Genomic DNA, 21,511 nt, shown 5'->3' on the forward strand with positions numbered 1-21,511 from the left:
AGCATGTAAAAACCATGAGACTCACTTTGAACACCTTTTATCTTAAGGGTAAAAGACGCTTGTAATGTGTTGTTATACAGCACAGCATTCCCATTGCTATAAAAGCTAAAAGCCATATCTATATGATCTCTTTTGCTGACTCAGAAACCATAAAGTGAACCAGCTCTTGATTTACTGCCAGTCGACTCTGTAATCTACCTTCTTTGATCTGTTGAAATTGCGCGAAATATTTATGTTGCCAAATAAATATCGGTTATTCATTATTAAATGTGAATCCCTCAGAAAACCTGGGTCCAACTACATTATAGTATGCTAAAGTGCTGAAACAGGTATTGATTATCATATTGCAGTACAGATTTAGGCCAAAGAGAGATAGCATTTGCTGTCTTCACATTATAATGTTAAAGCTACCTCTAGTGGTGGAAAAAATAAATGCATCAAATAATTAAGTTAGAGGATTTAATGATCAAAAAAATATTAAATCCAAGATAAATAATTTCAGCATTTGATACAATAAGCTTGATCTAGAGATGCTACACTATTCGATTGGGGATTTGCATAATATTTAGAACAATTACAATTACATTAGAAGCTTTCGAATGGCAAATTAAAAAAATCTAATATAATTCAGGGTACTCCATGTTTCCAGGCATGTTTCGCTGTTTATTGAAGACTTTCTACATCTGGTTAAGTTAAGGAACAATCCATTTTATAAAATATAAAAAGTAATACAAAATTATTAAAGGACTGGCTCTGAACAGGTGTTGGGCGGCAATATATTTTATGTCAGTTAGTGAGCAAACATCCTGCCACACCTTGATAACAGTTACCATCTGCCTTCAGGAGATACACCGTTCCATGTTTGTAGCAATTATTGAGTAAAAAACAAGATTGTGGCTTCGTTTTAAAAGTTGAACTTGTTTAATGTCTCTTGAGAAACTACTTTCTAGCCGAGGCCTACTTTGCTTATGGCCCCTGGTAAAATGAATGATAGTATAATACTCACAATACGAAACCAAAGAAGCTGTTAAGTGCCCACAAGCATTATTTGCATTATTTATGAAACCCAGCACTTGAGATTGGAGAAAGGAGCTTCTCTGTGTGTGTTACTCATGTGAAAAGGCCAGGCTGTAGGTCTCCGTAGAATCTGTTATTTATTTCTTGGCAGATTCTTAGTCTGAGGTTGCAGGTGCACCTTTGTGGAGAGACAGAGGAAGACCCTCACAACTGACAATGTTGCAAGTCAATCATACAAAAAGGTCAAGACACAGCTCTGCATATCAAAACTAAAATAATGGGATCATAAACATTGTGATACAACAATTGATTAGTCTTTATTAAAAGTTATATTGTTCGATTGAATTATCCGATGTGTTATAGGCCAAGCATTTCAAAGTAGTCAATGATATTGTCATTAGGAATGAAATGCATTTTATTGTCTGCAGTTTCCACTCTGCTGTACTCAAGGGGTCTGTCGAATTTGTAATGCGCATGTTGCAATGTATTTTGAATGGGCCTGGAAAATGTCTAACTCCTCGAGCAATTTATTTCTCAAATGCAGCTTGGATTTGTTGAGACTGTAGTGTGTCGGTCTCTCCATGTGCTTCATAAAAATAAGAATTTATCTACAACAAGCACCCCTTCCCATCAATTTGAAGTACATCATTTGTAAAGGCAGGCGACCGTAGTGGCATTAAGCTGCACCTGTGCAAACAGCGCTATAGTAGGCCTGAGGGTTTTCAGTTACAGTTCAGGCAACAGCAGGTAAGTCAGGAACGTTGACTTGGATTTTGACCAAAACAGGACTAATGAGGGCTGGCAGGAACCTGCAGATTTGTTTGGCACTGGTGTAGACAGCCATGTACTGTACTTAAGGGAAAGGCCATTATTGTTAGAATTTTTTTTTTTTTTAAACTAAAACTATGTGTTGAATATTGTTAAGAAAAATCAAAAAAAGTACATTGGACCCTTGGGAGCACACTACCAGCCCACAACCCTTTGAGATGTCCAATCATATCTATTTATTATGGCTGCAATCATTATAAATGTCCTAACCCTGACAGTTATCACAAAAGGACTTTGAAAACAAATGGTAATGTTGCACAGCAGTTTGCCAAAAAATAGGAGCAGTTTGGGTATTTTTAACAGAAAAATTACTTTTCCGCCACTTGATTTTTTGCCAGATAGAAAATAAGAAAATGGACACAATCAATGATGTAAAAATTAATTAGTGTACAATTAAAAATTATAGTTATACTTACAAGCCAACACAGTATTTAACAGGATTAAATATTGAAAATAACCAGAAAACATACAAAAGTAAACTATTATTATTATTATCATAGTGGCCAGCATAAATTATATTCAGACGTAAGTACATGAAGTTTAATGGGATGGAGATGTTTTAACATTAATAAAACATGTTTGAATATACTTTTATGTATAACAGTCTCCTATTCTGTGTAATTACGATAGTGATATTGGCCATTTTTTGCAGTGTGAATGTAGGCATTTTAGCTCCACCCTCAGGTAGGTCACTCCCTGGTTATGCCTTATGTTTCTCATCATACTCGACCAACTTTACATCTAACAGTAACATTTAAAACACAGAAAACCGGAACGCGTCGACATCTTTATTTGTATTCACATGTAGCTTTAGCTTAAACACACAGGTGAGGGAGCTTCTTTGTTTGCTAGTTCGGTCGTTCACACGCATGCGTCCTCGCGCTCATTGTTACACAGGTGAAGTCAGCCCACAGCAGGACACACTGCAGGTAAAGGAGCCTTATCGTAAATAGCGAAAATGAAAGAAATGTCGATAGTATCTCACCGCAGTTGGACCATATAAAAAATGCCCGCGCGTGGAAGCAGTTGTAAGCTTTTTACAGCAAGTATTTACCAACAGTTTTGGGGAGTTAAAAGACTTAACTTCATCTGAGAATGCTACAAGACTAGTTATACATCAAGCTAGTGATGCTTATGACAGCAGCGTATTAAAGCGCATTCTAGATTTCTTTTTTTTGACAAGTAGTCCGTATAAATGTAGCATGCTAACTTGACTGGAGCAACAGGTGTTCATTGTTTTAAGTCGCATGTTGATATCATATTTTCCTTTTTGAACAGCAGCTGCAGCAGGATGAAATGACATCAGAGAGCACATTCAACATGGAGGATTTCTTCCAAACGGTAAACTTCACACAGGTTGGGTCTTGTTTTTTATATCCAGTTGCGCAATGTTAACTGTTGGTCTGTGGGTGTGTAGGTGGGGGAGGTGAAAAGCCTCATTGAAAAAATCTCCTGTCAAGCCGAAGAGGTGGAGAAGAGGCATAGCGTCATCCTCTCAACTCCAAACCAAGACAAGGGTAAGCACAAAGCTTCATTATCATACTCAGATGTGCATATCCGGTTGGAAAAGCCCCCATTAGCTGAAGAGCTTTTCTAAAAATACAAAAGTATAAATGTGATGCCTTCATTGTTGTGCGCAGGCTCTCAGAGATCCGTCTCCTCCTTCAGGGCACACAACATAGAAACAAACAGAGCAAGAGAAACAAAAAGGTCAAAAGCCTTAACAAACAAACAAACACACTGTTAGTAGAGGGGGTAGCCCACTAAATAAATAATAATAATAAAGCAGTTTAGGGCTTAAATTGAATGTTTAAAACAACTCATACTGTAGATGTACATTTAGAAAACCGTACACACAAATGCTGATGATACAATTTTTACATCAACAAAAAGCCTAAACCACAACAACAAAACCATATTCGACTTGCGGCTTCAGGTGCTATCCACACTCATCTTAAATGTTGAGAAATTACAAATATTGATGGGTTTGTTGACCTTAATTCAACTTAAATTATGAGGTATATTTTTGAAGTATAATCATATAGTGGGTATTGAAATAGCTGCCAATATATTTTAAAGTGAAGGGATCACAAAGTCACTGCATCTAATATCTCTCTTTAAATACCATAATTATTCCTTCTATGAAGTGAACTAATGATGTTCTTAGGAAAAAAGGACGAGTTGGTGCTGCTGAACAATGAGACCAAGAAGAATGCCAATTTGGTCCGGGCCAAGTTAAAAAGTAGGTGGATATAAGTTTATTCTTGCAATATGTGCTTCTGTACAATGGATATTGATTTGATTCCTGCTGTAGTTAAAGAGTAACGCAGAGTGTGCAGTTTTTCAGCGTGTACAATTGTTATTGATTTGTGGCTGTGTACCATCATTGTTTGAAACGATGAGAAGTGACTGTGCAGCACATCGAGCTTCCTCAAACTCTGGAACTGCATCGTTCATAACGTAGCATTTGACTTGCAAATGGTTATAAACTGAAGGCCACTGTACTTTACTCTACGGCTCTCAGTAAATACACTGCCTCAGATTAACTGTTTACAGAAAGATAAGGAAGTTAAATAGATATTAATCAGACAATCTTCAATTCAACCAGATGCATCAACAAAGTTGTGGGTTTTGTGCTTGTAGTTAAATGACATCTGTGTTCTTTCAGCAATGCAAGAGAACTTGCCTGTGGATGAGAACACTGAAGGGGTCTCAGTAATTCAGCGTATTTATAAGAACCAGGTATGGCTCTACTTTCATTTCCTGTTAGGCCAGAGGCCTGTACTACGAAGCTGGTTCAACCTAACCTGGATATGTTTGAGTTAGCCGGTTGGCCTAATCCAAAAAATACGCGCTCTCACTAAACTGTACTACGACGCGGGTTATCAAGTGGATCGCTCAAGCCAGCCGTGCCGTATCTAGTTAGGTGCGCGTTCACATGAAAGGGGTGGTATTTGGAGCATTCGACCAATCACCAACATGGAGAAGCGTACTGACAGCGCAGCGTCATACTTCCTGAATGAAAAGTAACTATATAATTAGNAAATAATCCTTGACGTGGTTTAAACAGGATGGCATTTTATCACAACCGAATTTAACTTTATCTCCGGTAGAATTCTGATCGGGCATTAGCTCAGCCTCCTCTTCTTCTTTTTTTTCAAGCTAAGGACCCAAAATCCGCGTTTCTCTAACAGGGCTTCAAAAGAGGTGTTTGAGCAGTATGAGGCATGGCTACAATGGGTGATCTGTTTGGTATTTTGAAAAAAAAACTTCACAGACAGGTTTTGTATAGGTATGGCCCTACAATATATTTTTCAAATATAGCATGATAGGTCCACTTTAAATTAAGTTGTCTCCTTAAACACCCCTCAGGGTTTGAGGGGTGTTTAAGGTGTAGTCCAATTAGCTGACACATCTATATAGGCAGGTGGTTTTCATCAGCGCAGCCTTTTGCCAGGAGCAAGGTGAGCTGCAACACACTGACAATAGGATTAAAAACAACACAATTCACAATAATTATATTAAACAAGATTGCGTGCACTCAATCTAGTACAAATAAAGTTGTTGCAAATAAATGTCTCTATATGTCTGAACAAAAAGCATAACCTTTAGCATGTGTGTTTGTTTGTGAGGCTTGTAGCCTTCACAGGGGGTAACCAAAAAAACATTCCTTGTTTCTCTTTTTTTTTTAAACTAGCTAGATTTCCGAAAGATTGCGAAATAGACTCAATATCTGAGTGCAGAATGTACATTTGACAGTGGTTTGGCTAACTAGCAAGAGGATATGGCGAGATGTGAATGCAACATTAGCAACATACTGTATATTGTAATTCATTATCTGTGTTCTTTCTATCAGATCAAGGCACGTCTGAAAGACATGGTGACTGTTACCATTCAGCATGTTCACAACGACTACTCCATTTATGAGAACGTGTGCATCAGCCCGGAAAAGCTTTGCCATGTGATCGAGATCTATGACTTCCCTGCTGTTTTCAAAACGGATGACCTCCTGGATGCTTTTGCAGAATACAGGTGCGAGCAGCGCTTTAAGATCCTTAACTTCTCTACAGATGGTTCATTTTTATCTCAATAGCTTTTCTACTCTAGTTCAGGGGACCTTGAGTTCCAAGTTTATCTATTCTTGGATTAGATATTTTTCTGTGTTTTCTCTAAAATATAAAGTTTAAGGGCTTTCCTGAATGTCTGTAGTCAGTCAATTACAACCTCAAACAATTGGTCCAGCTGCCAGTGTCCTCACGTGCTTTCCTGTGTGTTGCAGTGATGGTGGGATAAAGATCGAGTGGGTGGACGACACACACGCCCTGGGGGTCTTCTCCAGTGACACAGCAGGTATAACTCCTCACTGCACAATACATGTAGTGCTGGGATTAAGTTTAGAAGATAGAATGATTACAAAATGTACTAACGTTGATAAATGTTATGTGCAGCACTCCATGCTCTCTCCATCTGCCATCCGATGCTGAAGACGAGAGCACTAACTGAAGCGAGTAAGAAATCCAAAGGCAAGGCCACCAGGCGGGCAGGTATGTGATCCACAAACCAGGGGTCTGCAACCTTTTTGACCAAAAGAGCCATTTTGCCCCCTTTTCCACCAATCTTTTTTGTCTGGAGCCGCAAAACATATTTGATAGCTTGATAGCTTATAAAGTTGTATATATTGTTACATCATAGACAAAAACTACAGTTTTTTTGCATTTATTATTTATTACGTTAGAGAAAACTGTTTACCTCTAATAATAAACACATAACTCTTATAAGGAGAATTAAAAAAAATACACAGGCCTACTTTAAAATAAATCAACACAGCACTTGGGGAGTCCTCTGCACATTTGAAGAAAATGTATATAATTAAAATGTGCCCACTTTGAAATAAGTAAAACATATAGCTGCACCCTAAAAAGAGTTAACTGATTGAATTATGACTGAAGATCGTCAGCTGTCTTCCTCTTCCGTGTTTTTCCGATACGTAAAGGCTGCAGCACCTTTGACAACTTCTCTCTACAAATCAAACATACCGGTGAGCCAGCATCGTTTGCTGTGAAAGCAGATAACTATAATATCCTTTGTTCCTCCGATACTTTTATTTTCTTTGATTTATCCATAGTTCGCTCATGGAGCCGGGGGTGAGGTTATTGGCCTGTTAGACAAGGCGCTGGCGCGGGACCGTAGCAGGATGTGACGCCTATTTTAGTTGACCTAATTAAAACGGTTTTGTTTTTTATTTATGTGTCACAGTATCACCTCAAAATACAAGATACGAAACATTTTCAACCGTGTAACAAAATATAAATAGTCCTACAAATACTTTTATTTTATTTCCTTCTTATTTTTGTCTAAGCCTATGGTCTAAGCCAGGGGTCTGCAACCTTTTTGACCAAAAGAGCATCCAGGGAGCCAGAGTGGAGGGCTTACAGAGCTGCATGAGGCTCGAGAGCCGCGGGTTGTCGACCCCTGCCCTATACGATCATTCCCTGAAAACAATGACGCCATAGCCCCGCCTCTCCCCACCTCTCCTTCTCACCCCCGCGTCATAGAGTGCCACAGTGACGCGTCCTAAAACCCGGAAGTAAGTTAGCATTTTACCACTTCCGGTTCCTTCGACAAAAACCAATGCAATTTCTCCATAGGATTTTGGAAAATAGCTGGAAATTAGGTCTGTGGTTGACACAAATTGAAGAGACGGATCACGTTTTGTTCAGCCGGATAATATCCACATGTCTACCCTACTTTTATAATTTTCGAATCATAAATCTAATCGATAGATTTATGATCGATAGATTTATGATTAGAAGATTATAAAAGTAGGGTAGACATGTGGATATTATCCGAATGTACAGGAGTTTACTTCCGGGTTTTAGGACACGTCACTGTGGCACTCTATACCTGATGCGTTTCGCCAACAACAACAACAACAACAACAATGGCGGATCACAGGGTTGCGTTCGTGCTCCATTGCCAAATCTACAGCTCCTCTACCACAACCATCAGCAACAACAATAATATAATATAATAATAATAATAATCATCGTCTTATTCGCGGCTTTTGGTGTATTTTGTGGCGGAAGTACAGCACCACTTACAGGCCCGGCATATGTACTACAGCTGCCCAGCGGGTCGAGCGGTCTCGTGTGGATGGACACGTTTCTTGAGCCGATTCCATGTGGACGGAAGACTTTTTTGATATCTAATTCGGTTCGTTTTCGTCTCCGTTTCGTCTCCGTGTGGACGGGGCCTTAAGCAACGACCCATTGGTTCAACTGTAGTGCAGCCAACTTTTGAAACAGTCATTTAAAAGAGATGTCGAAGTAATATTAGATTTGCCAAATAAATGTGCAAAATATACATTATTTTATGCACTTTGATTTGGTACATCTGGTATCGCCTTACAATCAAGGCCATGGAATGGAAGTCTTGAACTGCCTTCAACATTGATTGATGATATGATCTCACTGACTACTTGTGCAGCCTTGGAGATGGCAGCGACATTCTGGGATGTGCCAGGCAGGAGCCCAGCCTAGAGGTGAAGGGGGGGCTCATCACCTCATTACAACCTCTACGAATCCACAGCAACCCCTCCCATCCGCCGCGAGCCCCCACCCTGCAGGAATGTGAGGTCATCATTCGGCAGCTCTACAACGCTAACAGCTTACAGTCTCAGGAAGTAAGTGCCCTTCATCACATAATAATCATCTATAATATTTTCTTTCTCATTTTCTTTGGACATTTTTAATGGCTTTATAACAACCGCGTTTCTTTAAAGATCATACGTGTGAAGGCGTTGCTGAGAGATATTGTTTTGAGCAAAAAAATCACCCCAGAGAACTACATCCTGACCAAGGCCTTCCTTGTGGACGGAACCCGGTAAAGTGACGGACAATTTTATTACTGCAATCTTCATCAATATATAGGATTCCTTAAAAAAAGATGACCACAGTTGTGATTAGGTTTTCTCTTTTTTGTTGTGCCTGTCAGCAAAGTCACAGAAGAAAAGACATTTCCGAAACTTGGTCTTCAAACATTTCCCGAAAAGCCGTATGTAAATCTGTTTCTATGGAAAACTGTTCCATCATTTTGCACTGACTGCATGCTCAAAAAGCCATCTTGGCCCCCTCAGTTAAATCTACATATGTTCTGTCCCAGGTCCGGATCCTCTCACTCTGGGGTGGTCCTCCCTGCCCTGAAACAGAGCCTCAGCAGCAGCATCGCAGACAGACAGAGGAGGGCCCGTGCTGTGCAGAGAGACCGCTTCAAAAGGACGGTGCACTGACAGGATCCCCAGTACACATCCAGTACACTGTTATCCACCACCATATAAAGTATTTCTGTCCTATCATATTTTCTTTTATAATTGTTCTCATGAAGAACCGCTTACATAAAAAAATTAAAATAGTTTTTCATTCTGCACACAAAGAGAAAAGGAAATAAAGTCACAAATGCAGTTTTGTCCTGGTAACGGTAAATGTACTTATTTATTGTTTACCAAACATTTTAGGACATTTGAACTATAAAGGTAGACATCTGTAACTGAACATGGCTGCTTTTACCAAATTGTAATTCTGCCAAAATTATGGGGGAATTGTACACTACTACATAGAAATAATAACTTGTTATTATTCAAACTAATTCATACTTTTATCACTGCAAACAACCAAAGTTAGCTCTCTAAAAACACATTAAGGAAAAAGAATAACAACTTTTTTCCCAGGCCCTTTTTGTACACAACAAAACTAGATTGAACTATCTCAACAAAAAAAGAGCTCTGTCCTGTTTTTTTACAACGACTTCTGCTCTTCTTGTCTTTTTAACATAATATTTTTGGCAATTGTCTTAACATTTGAGTGAAGTGAAAACACACAGCTGTGAAAAGCCAAACATGTTAAAGAGCCTAGCTTAATTTCACAACATAAATCAAAACCTAGCTTATAGTTGTGCAACCGCGTTGGGCAGGTTAAGAACTGCATGCAGCCAGGCGGGGCAGACAATTCCCGGAATGAACCCGGCTGAGCTCACTTCACCTCTAAAATCTTTGCTGATTCAAAGGTATCACAATGTGGATTCTCATATGGCCAGTGAGAGCCCAGTAAGAGCCAATCTGTGCCTCAGGGGCACTTATTTTCACAGTGAGCAAAATACTCTGATGGCAGGCATTTTCAAGGTACCTCTCAATACCTCTCCATTAGTTACAAGTGAATAGCTCTCAGTCTGTCAATGTGTATGACATTTCTCCCTGCAAAAGTTCAAACACTGTAAAATGATGTTATGTTCAGATTAAACACATTGTTTCATGCATGCATCCACCAGATGGAGGTGTTTAGAGACATTGAAGAGTGTCCATTACATTTGAAGCCTACAATGTTTGAGAGGTTACAGATCATTTTATTTATTTCATATTCTGCATGGAATTTGTGTCTTTGGAATATTAGCAAAATGAAATGATTTACATATCCACCTGAAAATATGGCTGTTTTGTTTTGAGCCCTGGTAATAAAATCACAAATTAAACCATAGTGTAATTAAACAAAAAGTATTTGGGGGAAATGCACAGTTACACAGCATTTTTAACGTCTACTCCTGAGGAAGAAAAGGCCCTGTTTGTTTTAGTCTTTCCAATTTGTTGCATCACTGCGTCTTTGTGGAAATGTGGGAATTGGCAAGCATTAGCCCTTAAGAGCCAGTGGGTGCGAATCTATTAACATTCAGACAGCGCCGCAGTGATGAGAGCTGCTCTGTGCCAGCTGCAGGCTCACGAGCATGCTCACTGAAACCTCAATATCCAGAGGAACAGAGCTGCATCTTTATATATTTTACTTTCATTAATGAGCAGAAGTTGTCCCGCCACATTGGAACACTTGTCATGCTTTATCAGTGTTTCTAACGCATTCTTTGGTTTGTATTCGTCTTTATTTAGTCTTTTTCAGAGGCGCTACCCCCTCCATTTAAATTCACTCTCTCCCTTTCAGCATATTGTGGGCCGGGGAGCTCCAAATCGATGTGTCACAGTTCTGTGCCAGATAATACTTAGTATGAGATTGAGTGGAGGGGAAGTAGGAGAACAACAGGAAATTAGAATAGGGAAATATGTAAAATGTTTAACTGGTCGCATGAAATAGCAGTTGACTGAGCAAACATGCTGTACCTCAAACATATGAATTAGTCACGAGGCCACAGAAGAGCTGAAGATATATAATATACGCTGCACAGTAATACATCATAAATATAGATTCAAACGAGTACATTTGCTCGTTTATAGGACAGCCTGTGTCCTCAGGGAACCTGTATGAGAAGATTGAGTTGTCAGATGTGATTGAATGTGAAACTGTCATCAGTTATAAGAATTAAATCTACGGTCACTCATTTATCCTGCTACAGTAGCCTAATACAAGTTAAATTAAACTGTAAAGGACAGGAACCAAAATGGGATCTTGGAAGTATATGAACAAATCAAATAGCCTTTATTTTAAGATTGACCATAGTTGTTTTCCAAATGACTCAGTTTTGCATACTTTAATTATTTTAATTTTATATTACTTTATACACCTAAATAATTCAAAATTTGAATATTGTACGTAGAAAATAAGTACAAAGAAAATATGTGATTAGTTAAGTACAAAGTCGTTAAAAAAGGATATCCACCCCAAACAACTAACACACCAAAAGGCTCCATACTTGCACTTGACTAAATGTTTATTGAAGTATCATATAGTATTGCCGCTGTTATTAGAACATAATAGAACATTATTATTTTATTTTGAAACAAATGTTAGAATTGTATTGTTACTTATATAAGTAATCAAAACTAGTTTATTTTTTTTTGCATATTTATTAACTGCACTTAGACATCGTATGCAAAAAGACATAGCATGAACCTAATACAGGGTCTTGCTGCTATACAAAATAAGCCTATAGTGTATTTTGTAATTTATTGCTGGTTGTTTGCCCTGTAGTGATAACATCACTGCTTTATCGTCGGTCATTCAAAATGTTCTGTAGCTGTCATGGAAACATGATTGACACTTCACTCTGGGGGTGGGCAGTCCATGGTCTCGTCACCCGCCCACCCCCATTTCCTCCTCCCACCCTCCACCCCCCTCCAGGCGTCAGTGACGTGCAGACAGAAAGCGGGACCAGCCCTCCCGTCGCCATTTTTCGGTCTCGTACTCGCACTTCTGGTGGCTCGGGTGAGGGGGGGGACGAGTAGAAATAAGGGAAAGTAAAATATTATAGAATCCTTAAGCCGTTATCCTTCGTGAGCAGTCGGGAACTCACGCGAGAGCTCCAGCCTACCGCGCGGCCACCTGAGATGCACGCGCAGGAGACAAGCCGCTGCTGTGAAATCATTTTTTGTGTGGAGACGTGTTGCGGGCCGCCATTTTTGTGATGTGCAGCCTCTAAAGTCGGCTCTGACTCGAGAAACGGGATTCAAAAACGCATTTCCATGACGTGTGCCTTACCATAAGATAAAGAAGATACAAAGTAATCATTTCGTTTCCGACTCACGGCTACTGGCGACATTTTGCCGACATGAGGATTTATCAGATGAAAAACTGAGGCCACCTTTTCCGTTCTCTGACACACTGACGGGAGATACATTATTAGAAGAGAGAAGCCCGGTGTTTTCTCGGAAGGCGGAACGAAAAGGGGAAGCTTCATTTATCATTTGTTGCTGCTTCGCTCTCCGTCGATGTTTGTCTGTCGTAAGTTGTTCTGTTTCTCTATTTTGGCAGCTCAAACAATCACTCAGCCGTTGACTGCTGAACACAGGAACCACATTATGTTCCAAAGTTGGATCAAGCCAGTTGCAGCCTGTCTCTGAAAACGTCAGGTTGTTTTTGGTTTCCTCTTAAATTCTTTTGAAAATCAGAGGTCTCTGGAGCCTGCAGCAGAAAGCACTCGACACAACCTCTCAGGGCGACGAATGCCCTGCCCTGCATCTTCCAAATCCTCCAAATTGCTGTGATTGGCCAATCCCAACCACACGTTTTAACTTATTGTCTAGCCTTTTTGGTTATCCTTTCTTTCTTATTTGTAGTCTTGTTACTAACTTATTTTGAACAGAAATGTCAACTGCTCGGTTTGATTCATCTGATCGGTCCGCCTGGTATTTTGGACCCGTGTCACGACAAGAGGCACAGAATAGGTTACAAGGACAGAGACATGGCATGTTTCTGGTTCGAGACTCGTCGACCTGTCCCGGCGACTACGTGCTGTCAGTGTCTGAAAACTCCAAAGTGTCTCACTATATAATCAACTCTTTGCCCAGCAAGAGGTTTAAGATAGGCGACCAAGAATTTGAGCACCTCCCTGCTCTGCTGGAGTTCTACAAAATCCACTACCTGGATACCACCACGCTGATAGAGCCAGCCCCCAGGTATGAACATCCCCATTACCCCCCACCACTAAACTCATGATATTAAGTGTACACCATGATGGAGAAAAACATAACACTTGGGCCTCATATATTACCACCAATGGCTGGACAATCTAGGTTAAGTAGCTTGGCTATTTTTATCAAAAACCAACCCACTTTCAGGCTTACCTCAGTGCCCTGTTGAAATGCATCTAGTTTGACACATTTGAAGAGAGAAGAGACATTAACACTACCCTCACACATGCAGTTTGTTATTTATGTGTGGTTTCTCAACATATGATAAACAATCACTAGCCAAGACTTTGGTCAAGTTTGGGGTTTGCATATATACACGATTAGCCTTCCATTTTGGAATTAGCTACTAATGCACTGTTTTTAGATCTCTATATATGTGGCATTTATTCCTATTTTGCTCAAAGACCTTGGAAATGAACATGGATATTCTTTCCATTTAATGTATACACTACATTAGTAAACATTTATACTCGGGTTGTACTTTGAGGCATATGTAAATCATGTTTTGCCCTTTGACATAACTTAAGCTTTTATTAAATGCCATTCAACAAGAACATCTGGAATGTATGTATGTCCATGTATTTCATATTCAGTTGACGATGACCTTCTTTTTATGGTAACCCCATTATGTCTCCGTCCTTTGCCTCCTTATTGTAATCTCTCAAGGTACCCAAGCACAGTGAGCGGTCCCATCCAGCCCATAAGTGGCCCAGATGAGAACCTGGAGTATGTGCGGACTCTTTACGACTTCACTGGCAGCGATGCAGAGGACCTTCCCTTCAAGAAGGGGGAGATTCTGATCATCCTGGAGAAGCCAGAGGAGCAGTGGTGGAGCGCCAAGAGTAAAGAGGGGCGTGTGGGGATGATCCCCGTTCCCTATGTGGAGAAATTGGTACGACCTTCACCTCATCCTGGCCAGCCTTCCCATGGGTCTCGCAACTCCAACAGCTATGGGATCCCTGAGCCCTCCCACGCCCTCGTGCACGCCTACGCCCAGCCCCAGACTCCAACGCCGTTACCACCTGGCACCCCCGGAGCAGTTATCAGCCCTCTACCCTCCATGCAGAACGGCCCCGTCATGGCAAAGGCAATTCAGAAACGAGTGCCATGCGCCTACGACAAAACAGCTCTGGCTCTAGAGGTATGTGAAATGGGATTTCACTCAACTAAAATGTGTTTTGTCTATATCGTTTTCTTAATGAAAGGTAGACTTCCTGGGGTGTTTTTAAAATATGGCGTTTTTGATTGAGATGAATTATTGTAGTCTACTAAACTAATCTTTATAAATGATCCAAAATATGGGGAAATGCCCTCAAACTAACTTACTATTGGCACATATGACTTAACATGGCCAAACACTACAATCAGTAAATCAGATGAGTTTCAGCCGTTTCATTTGGTTTGTGATGATATGCTATGCCAAGTTGTAGGCAGCTTCTAATCGACTCAGACTGTGAAGCAGTGTCCTGATGCCCTCTCTGGTTAACTGTTTAAAGTGTGTTTCACTCAGCCTCAGCATGGAGAAAGTTAACCAAAAACAAGAGAAAATAAGGCAGCATTATTCATGTTATCCTCTTGTGACTTTCTATTTTTGGAGCTGTTCAAATGGAGACAGTCCCCAAAACAACACATTACAAAATGTCATTTAAAAAAAAAAAGAAGAAAGGGAAGGGCCCTGTTTTTTTCACACCTAAAACATGTCACTTTACCACTGAATCATTTCTTGTAAGGTTAACCAGCAAGCTGCATTGAAACTGGAAGTCGGTAGCTAATGAGAAAAGTGCTAACACAAGGCAGCGCTGCCACAGCCATGACGATGTGTGAAAGAGTCTTAAGATAACCTGCAGCTCTGCAAACCTCCAATATGTCAGGCTCTGCTGTGCAGCAGCCGCTCTAGGTGTTGCTCTGGCATCATGCTGAATGCTCATTGAGTTGTTGTCGATTGATACTGGTATATAGCATTCATTGAAACTAAATGAACGTCTGCCACCTTCATTATTTGATGTTAGGTGTTGGAGTGGGACTGTGGTGATACTGACTACAGGTTTGTGTCCTAATGTATACTTCTATGGGTGATTCAAGCACCCATTCCTCCTGTTATCTGTGGCTACGTGTTCCTGCTAGTTGCTAAAAGGGAAGCAGCTCTGTTGCATTTTACGGCTCGATTGCATTTCTCAGCAGTGCACTCAATACAAATGTGCTCTGGCTGTGGTAACATGTTGCAGCATGTAATGTAATGTATAATGTGCACTTCACGTATACACTGGGGCTCCAGCATGCTCCACTCTGATAGCAGTCTGAGCTGCAGCAGTGTCCTCAGGGGACAGATGAGAAAGAAAGGCATCTGGGCCTGTCTCCGCTGCCGTTCACTGACATCACAGTGTGTCGGTGGATGCAGGAAGTGAGCTATGCTGGTACTCAGCCCGGCCCTGTGACTCTAAAATGAAGTGTTAAGGTTAGACTGCTCCCTCTTACAACAATGTCCTGTCCTCTCTCCCCTGTGTTCCTCTTACAGTAGACATTAGCATCACCTCAGGAAATGCCTTGTTCAGACTGACTGTGTGATGTGAGCTGTACGGGTCAACCCGACATGTCAGCTGCCCTGGGTCTGCGCCCATCACTACCAATCTTTTCGCCAATCTCCTCAGAGTGGAAACTTCCATTAAACTCAAAGTGAATTCAGTCCACAGATGGAGACATAGGGAGGGGATCAGAGAAAGAGGGACTGCACACAAATGTGCCAACACAGCGAGCATTTGAGGACTGAAACAGAAACATGTTTCTGTGTGGAATTTGTTCAATTCTGTGTACTTTTACGGCGTAGCGGTAACGTGGGTAGAGCTAAAGTGGAAGGCTGGCTTCTGTTTACGGGCAAATAAAGATTGTCCTGTGACTGCATTGTCTTCATATATGAACCTGCATGTTTTATGCATGTTCAGTAGACTTTTGTGAGTGTGTGAAATAGAGTGAAAGAACTAGGGTTTGTGAGCACACTTGATTCAAATAGAATATACGAAATACTGTTTTTATTTTACAATTATAATCAACTCCGCAAAAAGGCATTTTGACTATATTCTCAATCCCTGTGTTCTACAAAAGTTAGCGTTATCCCTATCCCTCATCTGTGTTCTTAGTAGATTTAAGATATGTGGTACTTCATTATTAATATTCATAGTAGCCTAGTTTCTAGCTGCCAAAAGGCACTGTTCTCCTTTTTAAAGGACCTGTGTCTAACGTGAGGAAAATACAGAGTAGTGATTAAGATTCCACATCAGTGATAACAGCTGCGGTGAGATCAAATATTTAAATTGCCTGTTCCCATCAACATTTCTTAGTCCTGCATCACGACACCCCAAATGTGCTGCCGTTGTGAGAACTGTATCCGAATTTCCATAATTTGCTAATCCTTTGAATAAAGAAAGGTTGCACATACTGGTGTCACTGCAACAGTTTCACATTGGCTCTATGCCACCCAAACGAAAAGCAAACGATACATTGTTGATAAGATAAAGGATTTACATTTTTCCTTTTTGAAGGATTATATTTATAGAAAGTTTGATATGGAAATGAGGTGTAAACATGCTGTGGGTCTAAGGACTTTTTTAGATGTTTCTGGTTTTGTCTGTGTCATACAAGTGACCCCCCCCCCCACTGTGATGGTTGACTGTATGCAGGTCTCACTGTGTCTTTATTAGTGGGACAGTGCTTGATACACACATCGCCCGTGTTAAGGCTGAAGGTCTGGCGATGTCCTTCTACCCAACAGGACTGAAGCTAGCTGTAACACCTTAGTTAAGATAAAGTGATCATGCGATAAATGAAATGTTTTTCTTTTTCACTTCACGTAGAATGAAGGAATAAAGATGCTATTGTCATTGCATAGGTTCCCTGAAAAGTAGACTTCCATAGGGGGTTTCCCTGCCGTTCAGAGTTATTTCCTGCTACTTGTGCATTATAAAATGGTGCCCTAAAACATTTTCTATTTATCGTTTTTGAAAATGGTAATGCAAATCAGCAGGCCACAACAGATGGGTCTGACATAGATTAATCCCAACATCCAGGCACTTTAGTAACTCTCCTGAATGAGTAGGGAATATCTGATTATATAGTGTTGTACAAAATGTGACAGAGGAAACAAAGCCCCGAGAAACTGGTCACTAGAAAGGAACCGGCAAGCCTTGTGGTCATTTTTGATTTAGTGCCCTAAAACTAGCATTGGACCGACAGCACATACCTCACCTCGTCTCATCATGTCTCTCTCTGTCGGCTCAGAATAGGTCACGGCTCACAGAAAAAAGCTTTTGGTTTGTGCCGCTGCTGTTTCACGGCCCCTAGGGTTTAAGAAGAAGAAGAAGCAGTGGCTATGAGTCATTATTTATTTACTTCACAGACACGCAGTCCCCAACAAATGAAATCAGGTTATGTGCACATTATTTTTAGGGTTTTGATTTTTTAGACCGAAGTCTGCTTCACTTCTACATTCTTAAGAGTTGGATGTTATTCCTTTATTTGATTATATTTCCTTTTCCCATGATCACAGTAAATGTTATTATTGCTCTGTATTTCTAATAACAAGATCTTCAACATGTTTCAACATTTATATTAAAACGTGCATTCATAACAACCAGCCTGTTCTTAATGAAGATTAGATATAATTCAACACTTACAAATTGAATGGCACTTCTTTGTATGGAGCTGAATTTGTGTTCGCCATGGCGCTTCCTTGCAGCATTTCTTTTGAATGAAGATTTCATTTTTTTTCTTTCCACGGAAGCTTTGTATGACTAAGTAGCATTCTTGTCATTCCAGGATGACGTAACGGATTATTGTTCCAGATAATGTCTGGGACTAGATGTCCTTGAAGCGTCGTTCTGAAGAGAAAGCCACAAATAGCGTGCCCTCACATTCACGTTTCAATCATGGTTTTAGTGATGGAGATTTTTCCCTTCTAATCCCCCACAAAGAACATATGGCTTTAACAGATTGGGGTCGCATTCAATGTCACAACCCCATCTGAGCGACAGCACTGTGCTCCACCACAGTTTAATGACAAAAGGCTTTTATTTTGAACGTGGTGTATTAAGAAATCTCTGTTTTTTAAGCTCACATGTGCAGACGGTGTAGTTGGATGAAGGCTTTAGGATAAGCTTTGGCCACATTTTCATATTTCCTTGGACTATAAACCCAGTGCTATCTTTCTTGTTTTTTATCTGTGTGCATCTGGACAGTCTGCAGCCGTTACTCACCAGCTTACAGTTCACATCTGCTTCTGCATGACGGTTACCAACTTAGTCACTTCGTTGAAGTAGAGCAGCATCTTTACACTTAAGAATTGAGAAATAATTCAAGTAAATTGTGCTATTTGTCAAGGGGCTATGATTCAACCTTTCATTTCGCTACTCTCTTATATACGCAAAATATGACTCTGTTTTTAAGGATTTATTTTGTGAGTTTTATTCCAGAAATGTAAAAGTGAATGCTCCTAACACACTGTAAGGCATTCTAGTTGAATGTGACCATGAAAGGTTGCAGTTTTCTAGAAAGTGACAAACCGTTCTAGGTTATTTTCCAATCCAGATCTACTTCCCACAAATCCTGCTTTTCCTTTAACCCTGCTATTTGTCTTTCTGCCCTCAGCTCGGCGACATCGTCAAGGTAACACGGATGAACATCAGCGGCCAATGGGAGGGCGAGGTGAACGGACGAAGGGGTCTCTTCCCATTCACCCATGTGAAAATCATAGACCCCCAGAATCCGGACGAGAGCGACTGACCCTAGTGTCGGCCTGGACCCTCTCGCCAGTTGTCGTCCCCGTACCTGAACCTGCTGGCCGTCTCCACCTCGTTCCCGCCAGTGTCGCCACGGTTACATGCTTGCCTGCTTGGGGCTGTACCATGATAGCGACCCCACCGTTGTTGCCAACCGTTGCAAGGCTTTCTGACTGTTTACAGCTTTGGACATTGGGTCCAAACTTAAAAAAAAAAAAACCTGACCCCACTCCTCCCATCTCATTACCCCTTGACTTGGTTCCAGGCTGGCCGATGTGTTTTTGCATTAGTGTCCTTTTCATTTCCACATCACTGGATATCAGTGTGAGTGTGTGTGCGTATGTATTAAGTGTGTGTCACAATAGATATTTACATTACAACATGTCTGTGTTTATTAGGTTTTTTTCTGAATATATGTTTGAAGTCTTGGGGAAAAGTGTTTGTTTTGTCGATGTTCGTACGAAGTAGGGAACAGCAACATCCCCACGGACTTGGGAGAGCACTGAGGCGACGAGGAGCTAACCAGCCGGTCAAATGTTATTTCTCCAAACAATCAAGTCACTGTTGTACCTTAACCATCTCACAAGCACAGACATACACAGGTATTGGCTGTGAGTTGTTCAGGTTGACAGTTTTTTTTTTATATGTACGTGATGTGTGACTGGATTCAGGAGAGATGGGTTTTTGGAGGATCTAGGTTGCTCCGTGACATTTTAGGTCCCATGACCCCATCCACACTTCCACCTGACTTTCGAGACTTATTTATCTTTGTTTAAAACGCATATTTCGGCCCTCTGTGATTTCATCTTTCTCCTATTTGTGCCACATGATCAACTCATGTTCTTTTGTTTTTTTATGTGACTTGGATATGTATGGTAGAGCGGTAACTTTGCATGTCCACTCGGTACCTCTCTTGACTGCCCTTCACATTATCTTGAACTGAAAATGCATTGGTTAGAGATTAGCAGGGTTTTTAGTGACTTCAGCACTAGTCGATACATTTCAACCTTCTGCATATGAGTGTCAAGCTTTGAACTAAAGTCAAGTAGCAACAGCCTTCTCCCTAGCACTTCCCACAAGCATCTAAAAGGCTAGCTTAAAAAAATGCATCGTCGCAGCATCGGCACAAAGACTGCGTTCTACTGAGGCGAGGGCAAAGGTCAGGAAAGCATTTTTCAGCAAGCCAATGAGAATCCCATTAATGCCTTTTTTTCAAGAGAGCAAGGTAAATGCATCTTTTAGCACATGCAATCCCACTCTCAATGTTACTCCTGTCAATTTAGTGTTTTGTCTTTTTAGCTTTATTCCTTAAATATTCGGTCCGTGCACAACTTTGTCTCATTACATCACATGTTACACGCTTTTATCCAAAGCGACTTACATACTCAATACTGTGGGCAATCCCCACAGGAGCAATTTGGGGTGAAGTGTCTTGCCCAGGGACACAACGACATGCTGTAGTGCTGTTTGAACCTGTCCCCCTGATCCGAACACCAACGCACTAGGCCACTGAGCCACACACCCCCCCACACTCCGCATAGTGCTTTCCATTGAAATCGATTACCAACCCTCCACTCAGTAATATTGTGCAGCTTTTAGTTGTTTCCCAACTTTGATCATGTTAGTTTATAGTCGGCTATTCATTCAAGTTTTTTTTTGTCAAAATCTGCTATTCATTCAAGCTTTTTTTTTGTCAAAATGAGTGATGTGATTAAACAAAAGTACGGACGGAAACATTTACAAAAGGGCAAATGCCTGCTGGTTGCCTCTGTGCATGACCTCTTGGCCGGGGAGATGGTCCTGCCTGGCCAAATGCTGCTTAATGTCATTTTATGTCCTTATTAAACCAAGGTTTCTCTTATTTGAATCCCTCCTGGTCAAACCAACCAGCGTGTTTTTTTTTTTATTCCTCATCAAAATTAATGAAATTACTAATTAAGCAATACACCCTGATTCTTTCCTTCTCTTGAGGTGAACTTACTTTTCTCATGCTTCTGAGTTGTTTTGTAATGGCATTAACAGTATTACTGTGCTCTCTTCTCATATTCTAGGAAAGCCTGTCTTTTACTTAAGGATTGAAAATTGTGCCTTTTATTTTCTTAAACCATTTACATGTGTTAATATTTCCCATGGTTAACACCTGTGCTGGTATTGACCCTTTATGTACAGAACAAGTAAATAAAATTTACGTCTACTTCTTTAACTTTTTCTCGTCTCAAATCTGTCCTTGGCGTTGTTGTTTTGGGAAGGTGGTGGTGGTGGGGGGGGGGAAGCAGCCGGGCTTCACAGGTTGTGTATCTGGAGCACAGGACAGTTGCTCTCGCTCTAATTTTTGACAGTTCCAGTTTTGATTCTGGCTGCGCCCAGGAGGAAGGAGGCAATTAATGAATTTTAATGAAGTGCTAAGAAAAGAAAGTCAGCTGACCTAGAGATGGCTAATGGAAAACTTTTCAAGGGCAATGTTTCATATGTTGTAACTGTTTGTTCAACCTTT

The 21,511-nt window shown here is 40.6% G+C and overlaps 3 protein-coding genes across 5 annotated transcripts; all 3 read left to right on the plus strand.

Moving 5' to 3' along the window:
- The first annotated feature begins 5,281 nt into the window (after positions 1–5,281).
- LOC104945372 (R3H and coiled-coil domain-containing protein 1-like) lies at positions 5,282–6,413 on the plus strand. Of its 2 annotated transcripts, none has more exons than XM_010771025.1 (4): positions 5,282–5,309; positions 5,702–5,877; positions 6,125–6,195; positions 6,294–6,413. In XM_010771025.1, exons 2-4 carry the CDS (start codon positions 5,723–5,725, stop codon positions 6,395–6,397), a joined length of 330 nt encoding a protein of 109 aa, XP_010769327.1. In that variant the 5' UTR covers positions 5,282–5,309; positions 5,702–5,722; the 3' UTR covers positions 6,398–6,413. The 2 variants fall into 2 exon arrangements, with proteins under 2 accessions (XP_010769327.1, XP_010769326.1); XM_010771024.1 differs by lacking the exon at positions 5,282–5,309 and adding an exon at positions 5,439–5,497.
- A 1,750-nt stretch (positions 6,414–8,163) lies between these two features.
- Positions 8,164–10,450, plus strand: LOC104945376 (coiled-coil domain-containing protein 74B-like). Its single transcript, XM_010771032.1, has 5 exons — positions 8,164–8,171; positions 8,332–8,527; positions 8,627–8,727; positions 8,839–8,898; positions 9,007–10,450. Exons 1-5 carry the CDS (start codon positions 8,164–8,166, stop codon positions 9,131–9,133), a joined length of 492 nt encoding a protein of 163 aa, XP_010769334.1. The 3' UTR covers positions 9,134–10,450.
- Positions 10,451–12,000: 1,550 nt separating this feature from the next.
- Positions 12,001–21,220, plus strand: crkl (v-crk avian sarcoma virus CT10 oncogene homolog-like). 2 transcript variants are annotated; one of them, XR_798333.1, is made up of 4 exons: positions 12,001–13,234; positions 13,916–14,390; positions 18,887–20,666; positions 20,700–21,220. XR_798333.1 is itself a non-coding variant. In XM_010771023.1 (3 exons), the coding sequence occupies exons 1-3, from the start codon at positions 12,924–12,926 to the stop codon at positions 19,019–19,021; spliced, it is 921 nt and encodes a 306-aa protein (XP_010769325.1). In that variant the 5' UTR covers positions 12,001–12,923; the 3' UTR covers positions 19,022–21,220. The 2 variants fall into 2 exon arrangements, 1 of the variants encoding a protein (XP_010769325.1); XM_010771023.1 differs by having other exon boundaries at positions 18,887–21,220.
- The last annotated feature ends 291 nt before the right edge of the window (positions 21,221–21,511 follow it).

The sequence above is a fragment of the Notothenia coriiceps genome, unplaced genomic scaffold (genome assembly GCF_000735185.1).
Source record: "Notothenia coriiceps isolate Sejong01 unplaced genomic scaffold, NC01 NC01_scaffold00009596, whole genome shotgun sequence".
Classification (NCBI taxonomy): domain Eukaryota; kingdom Metazoa; phylum Chordata; class Actinopteri; order Perciformes; family Nototheniidae; genus Notothenia; species Notothenia coriiceps.

What these genes read in the sequence shown, in the direction of transcription:
- crkl (XM_010771023.1), top strand. Translation starts at nt 12,924, where the DNA reads ATGTCAACTGCTCGGTTTGATTCATCTGATCGGTCCGCCTGGTATTTT. An exon ending in CTGATAGAGCCAGCCCCCAG is followed by an intron (nt 13,235 to 13,915) that starts GTATGAACATCC and finishes TAATCTCTCAAG; the next exon opens with GTACCCAAGCACAGTGAGCG. An exon ending in AAACAGCTCTGGCTCTAGAG is followed by an intron (nt 14,391 to 18,886) that starts GTATGTGAAATG and finishes TTCTGCCCTCAG; the next exon opens with CTCGGCGACATCGTCAAGGT.
- LOC104945372 (XM_010771025.1), top strand. Translation starts at nt 5,723, where the DNA reads ATGGTGACTGTTACCATTCAGCATGTTCACAACGACTACTCCATTTAT. An exon ending in GATGCTTTTGCAGAATACAG is followed by an intron (nt 5,878 to 6,124) that starts GTGCGAGCAGCG and finishes TGTGTGTTGCAG; the next exon opens with TGATGGTGGGATAAAGATCG. An exon ending in CTTCTCCAGTGACACAGCAG is followed by an intron (nt 6,196 to 6,293) that starts GTATAACTCCTC and finishes TGTTATGTGCAG; the next exon opens with CACTCCATGCTCTCTCCATC.
- LOC104945376 (XM_010771032.1), top strand. An exon ending in TTCCTTGTGGACGGAACCCG is followed by an intron (nt 8,728 to 8,838) that starts GTAAAGTGACGG and finishes TGTGCCTGTCAG; the next exon opens with CAAAGTCACAGAAGAAAAGA. An exon ending in CAAACATTTCCCGAAAAGCC is followed by an intron (nt 8,899 to 9,006) that starts GTATGTAAATCT and finishes GTTCTGTCCCAG; the next exon opens with GTCCGGATCCTCTCACTCTG.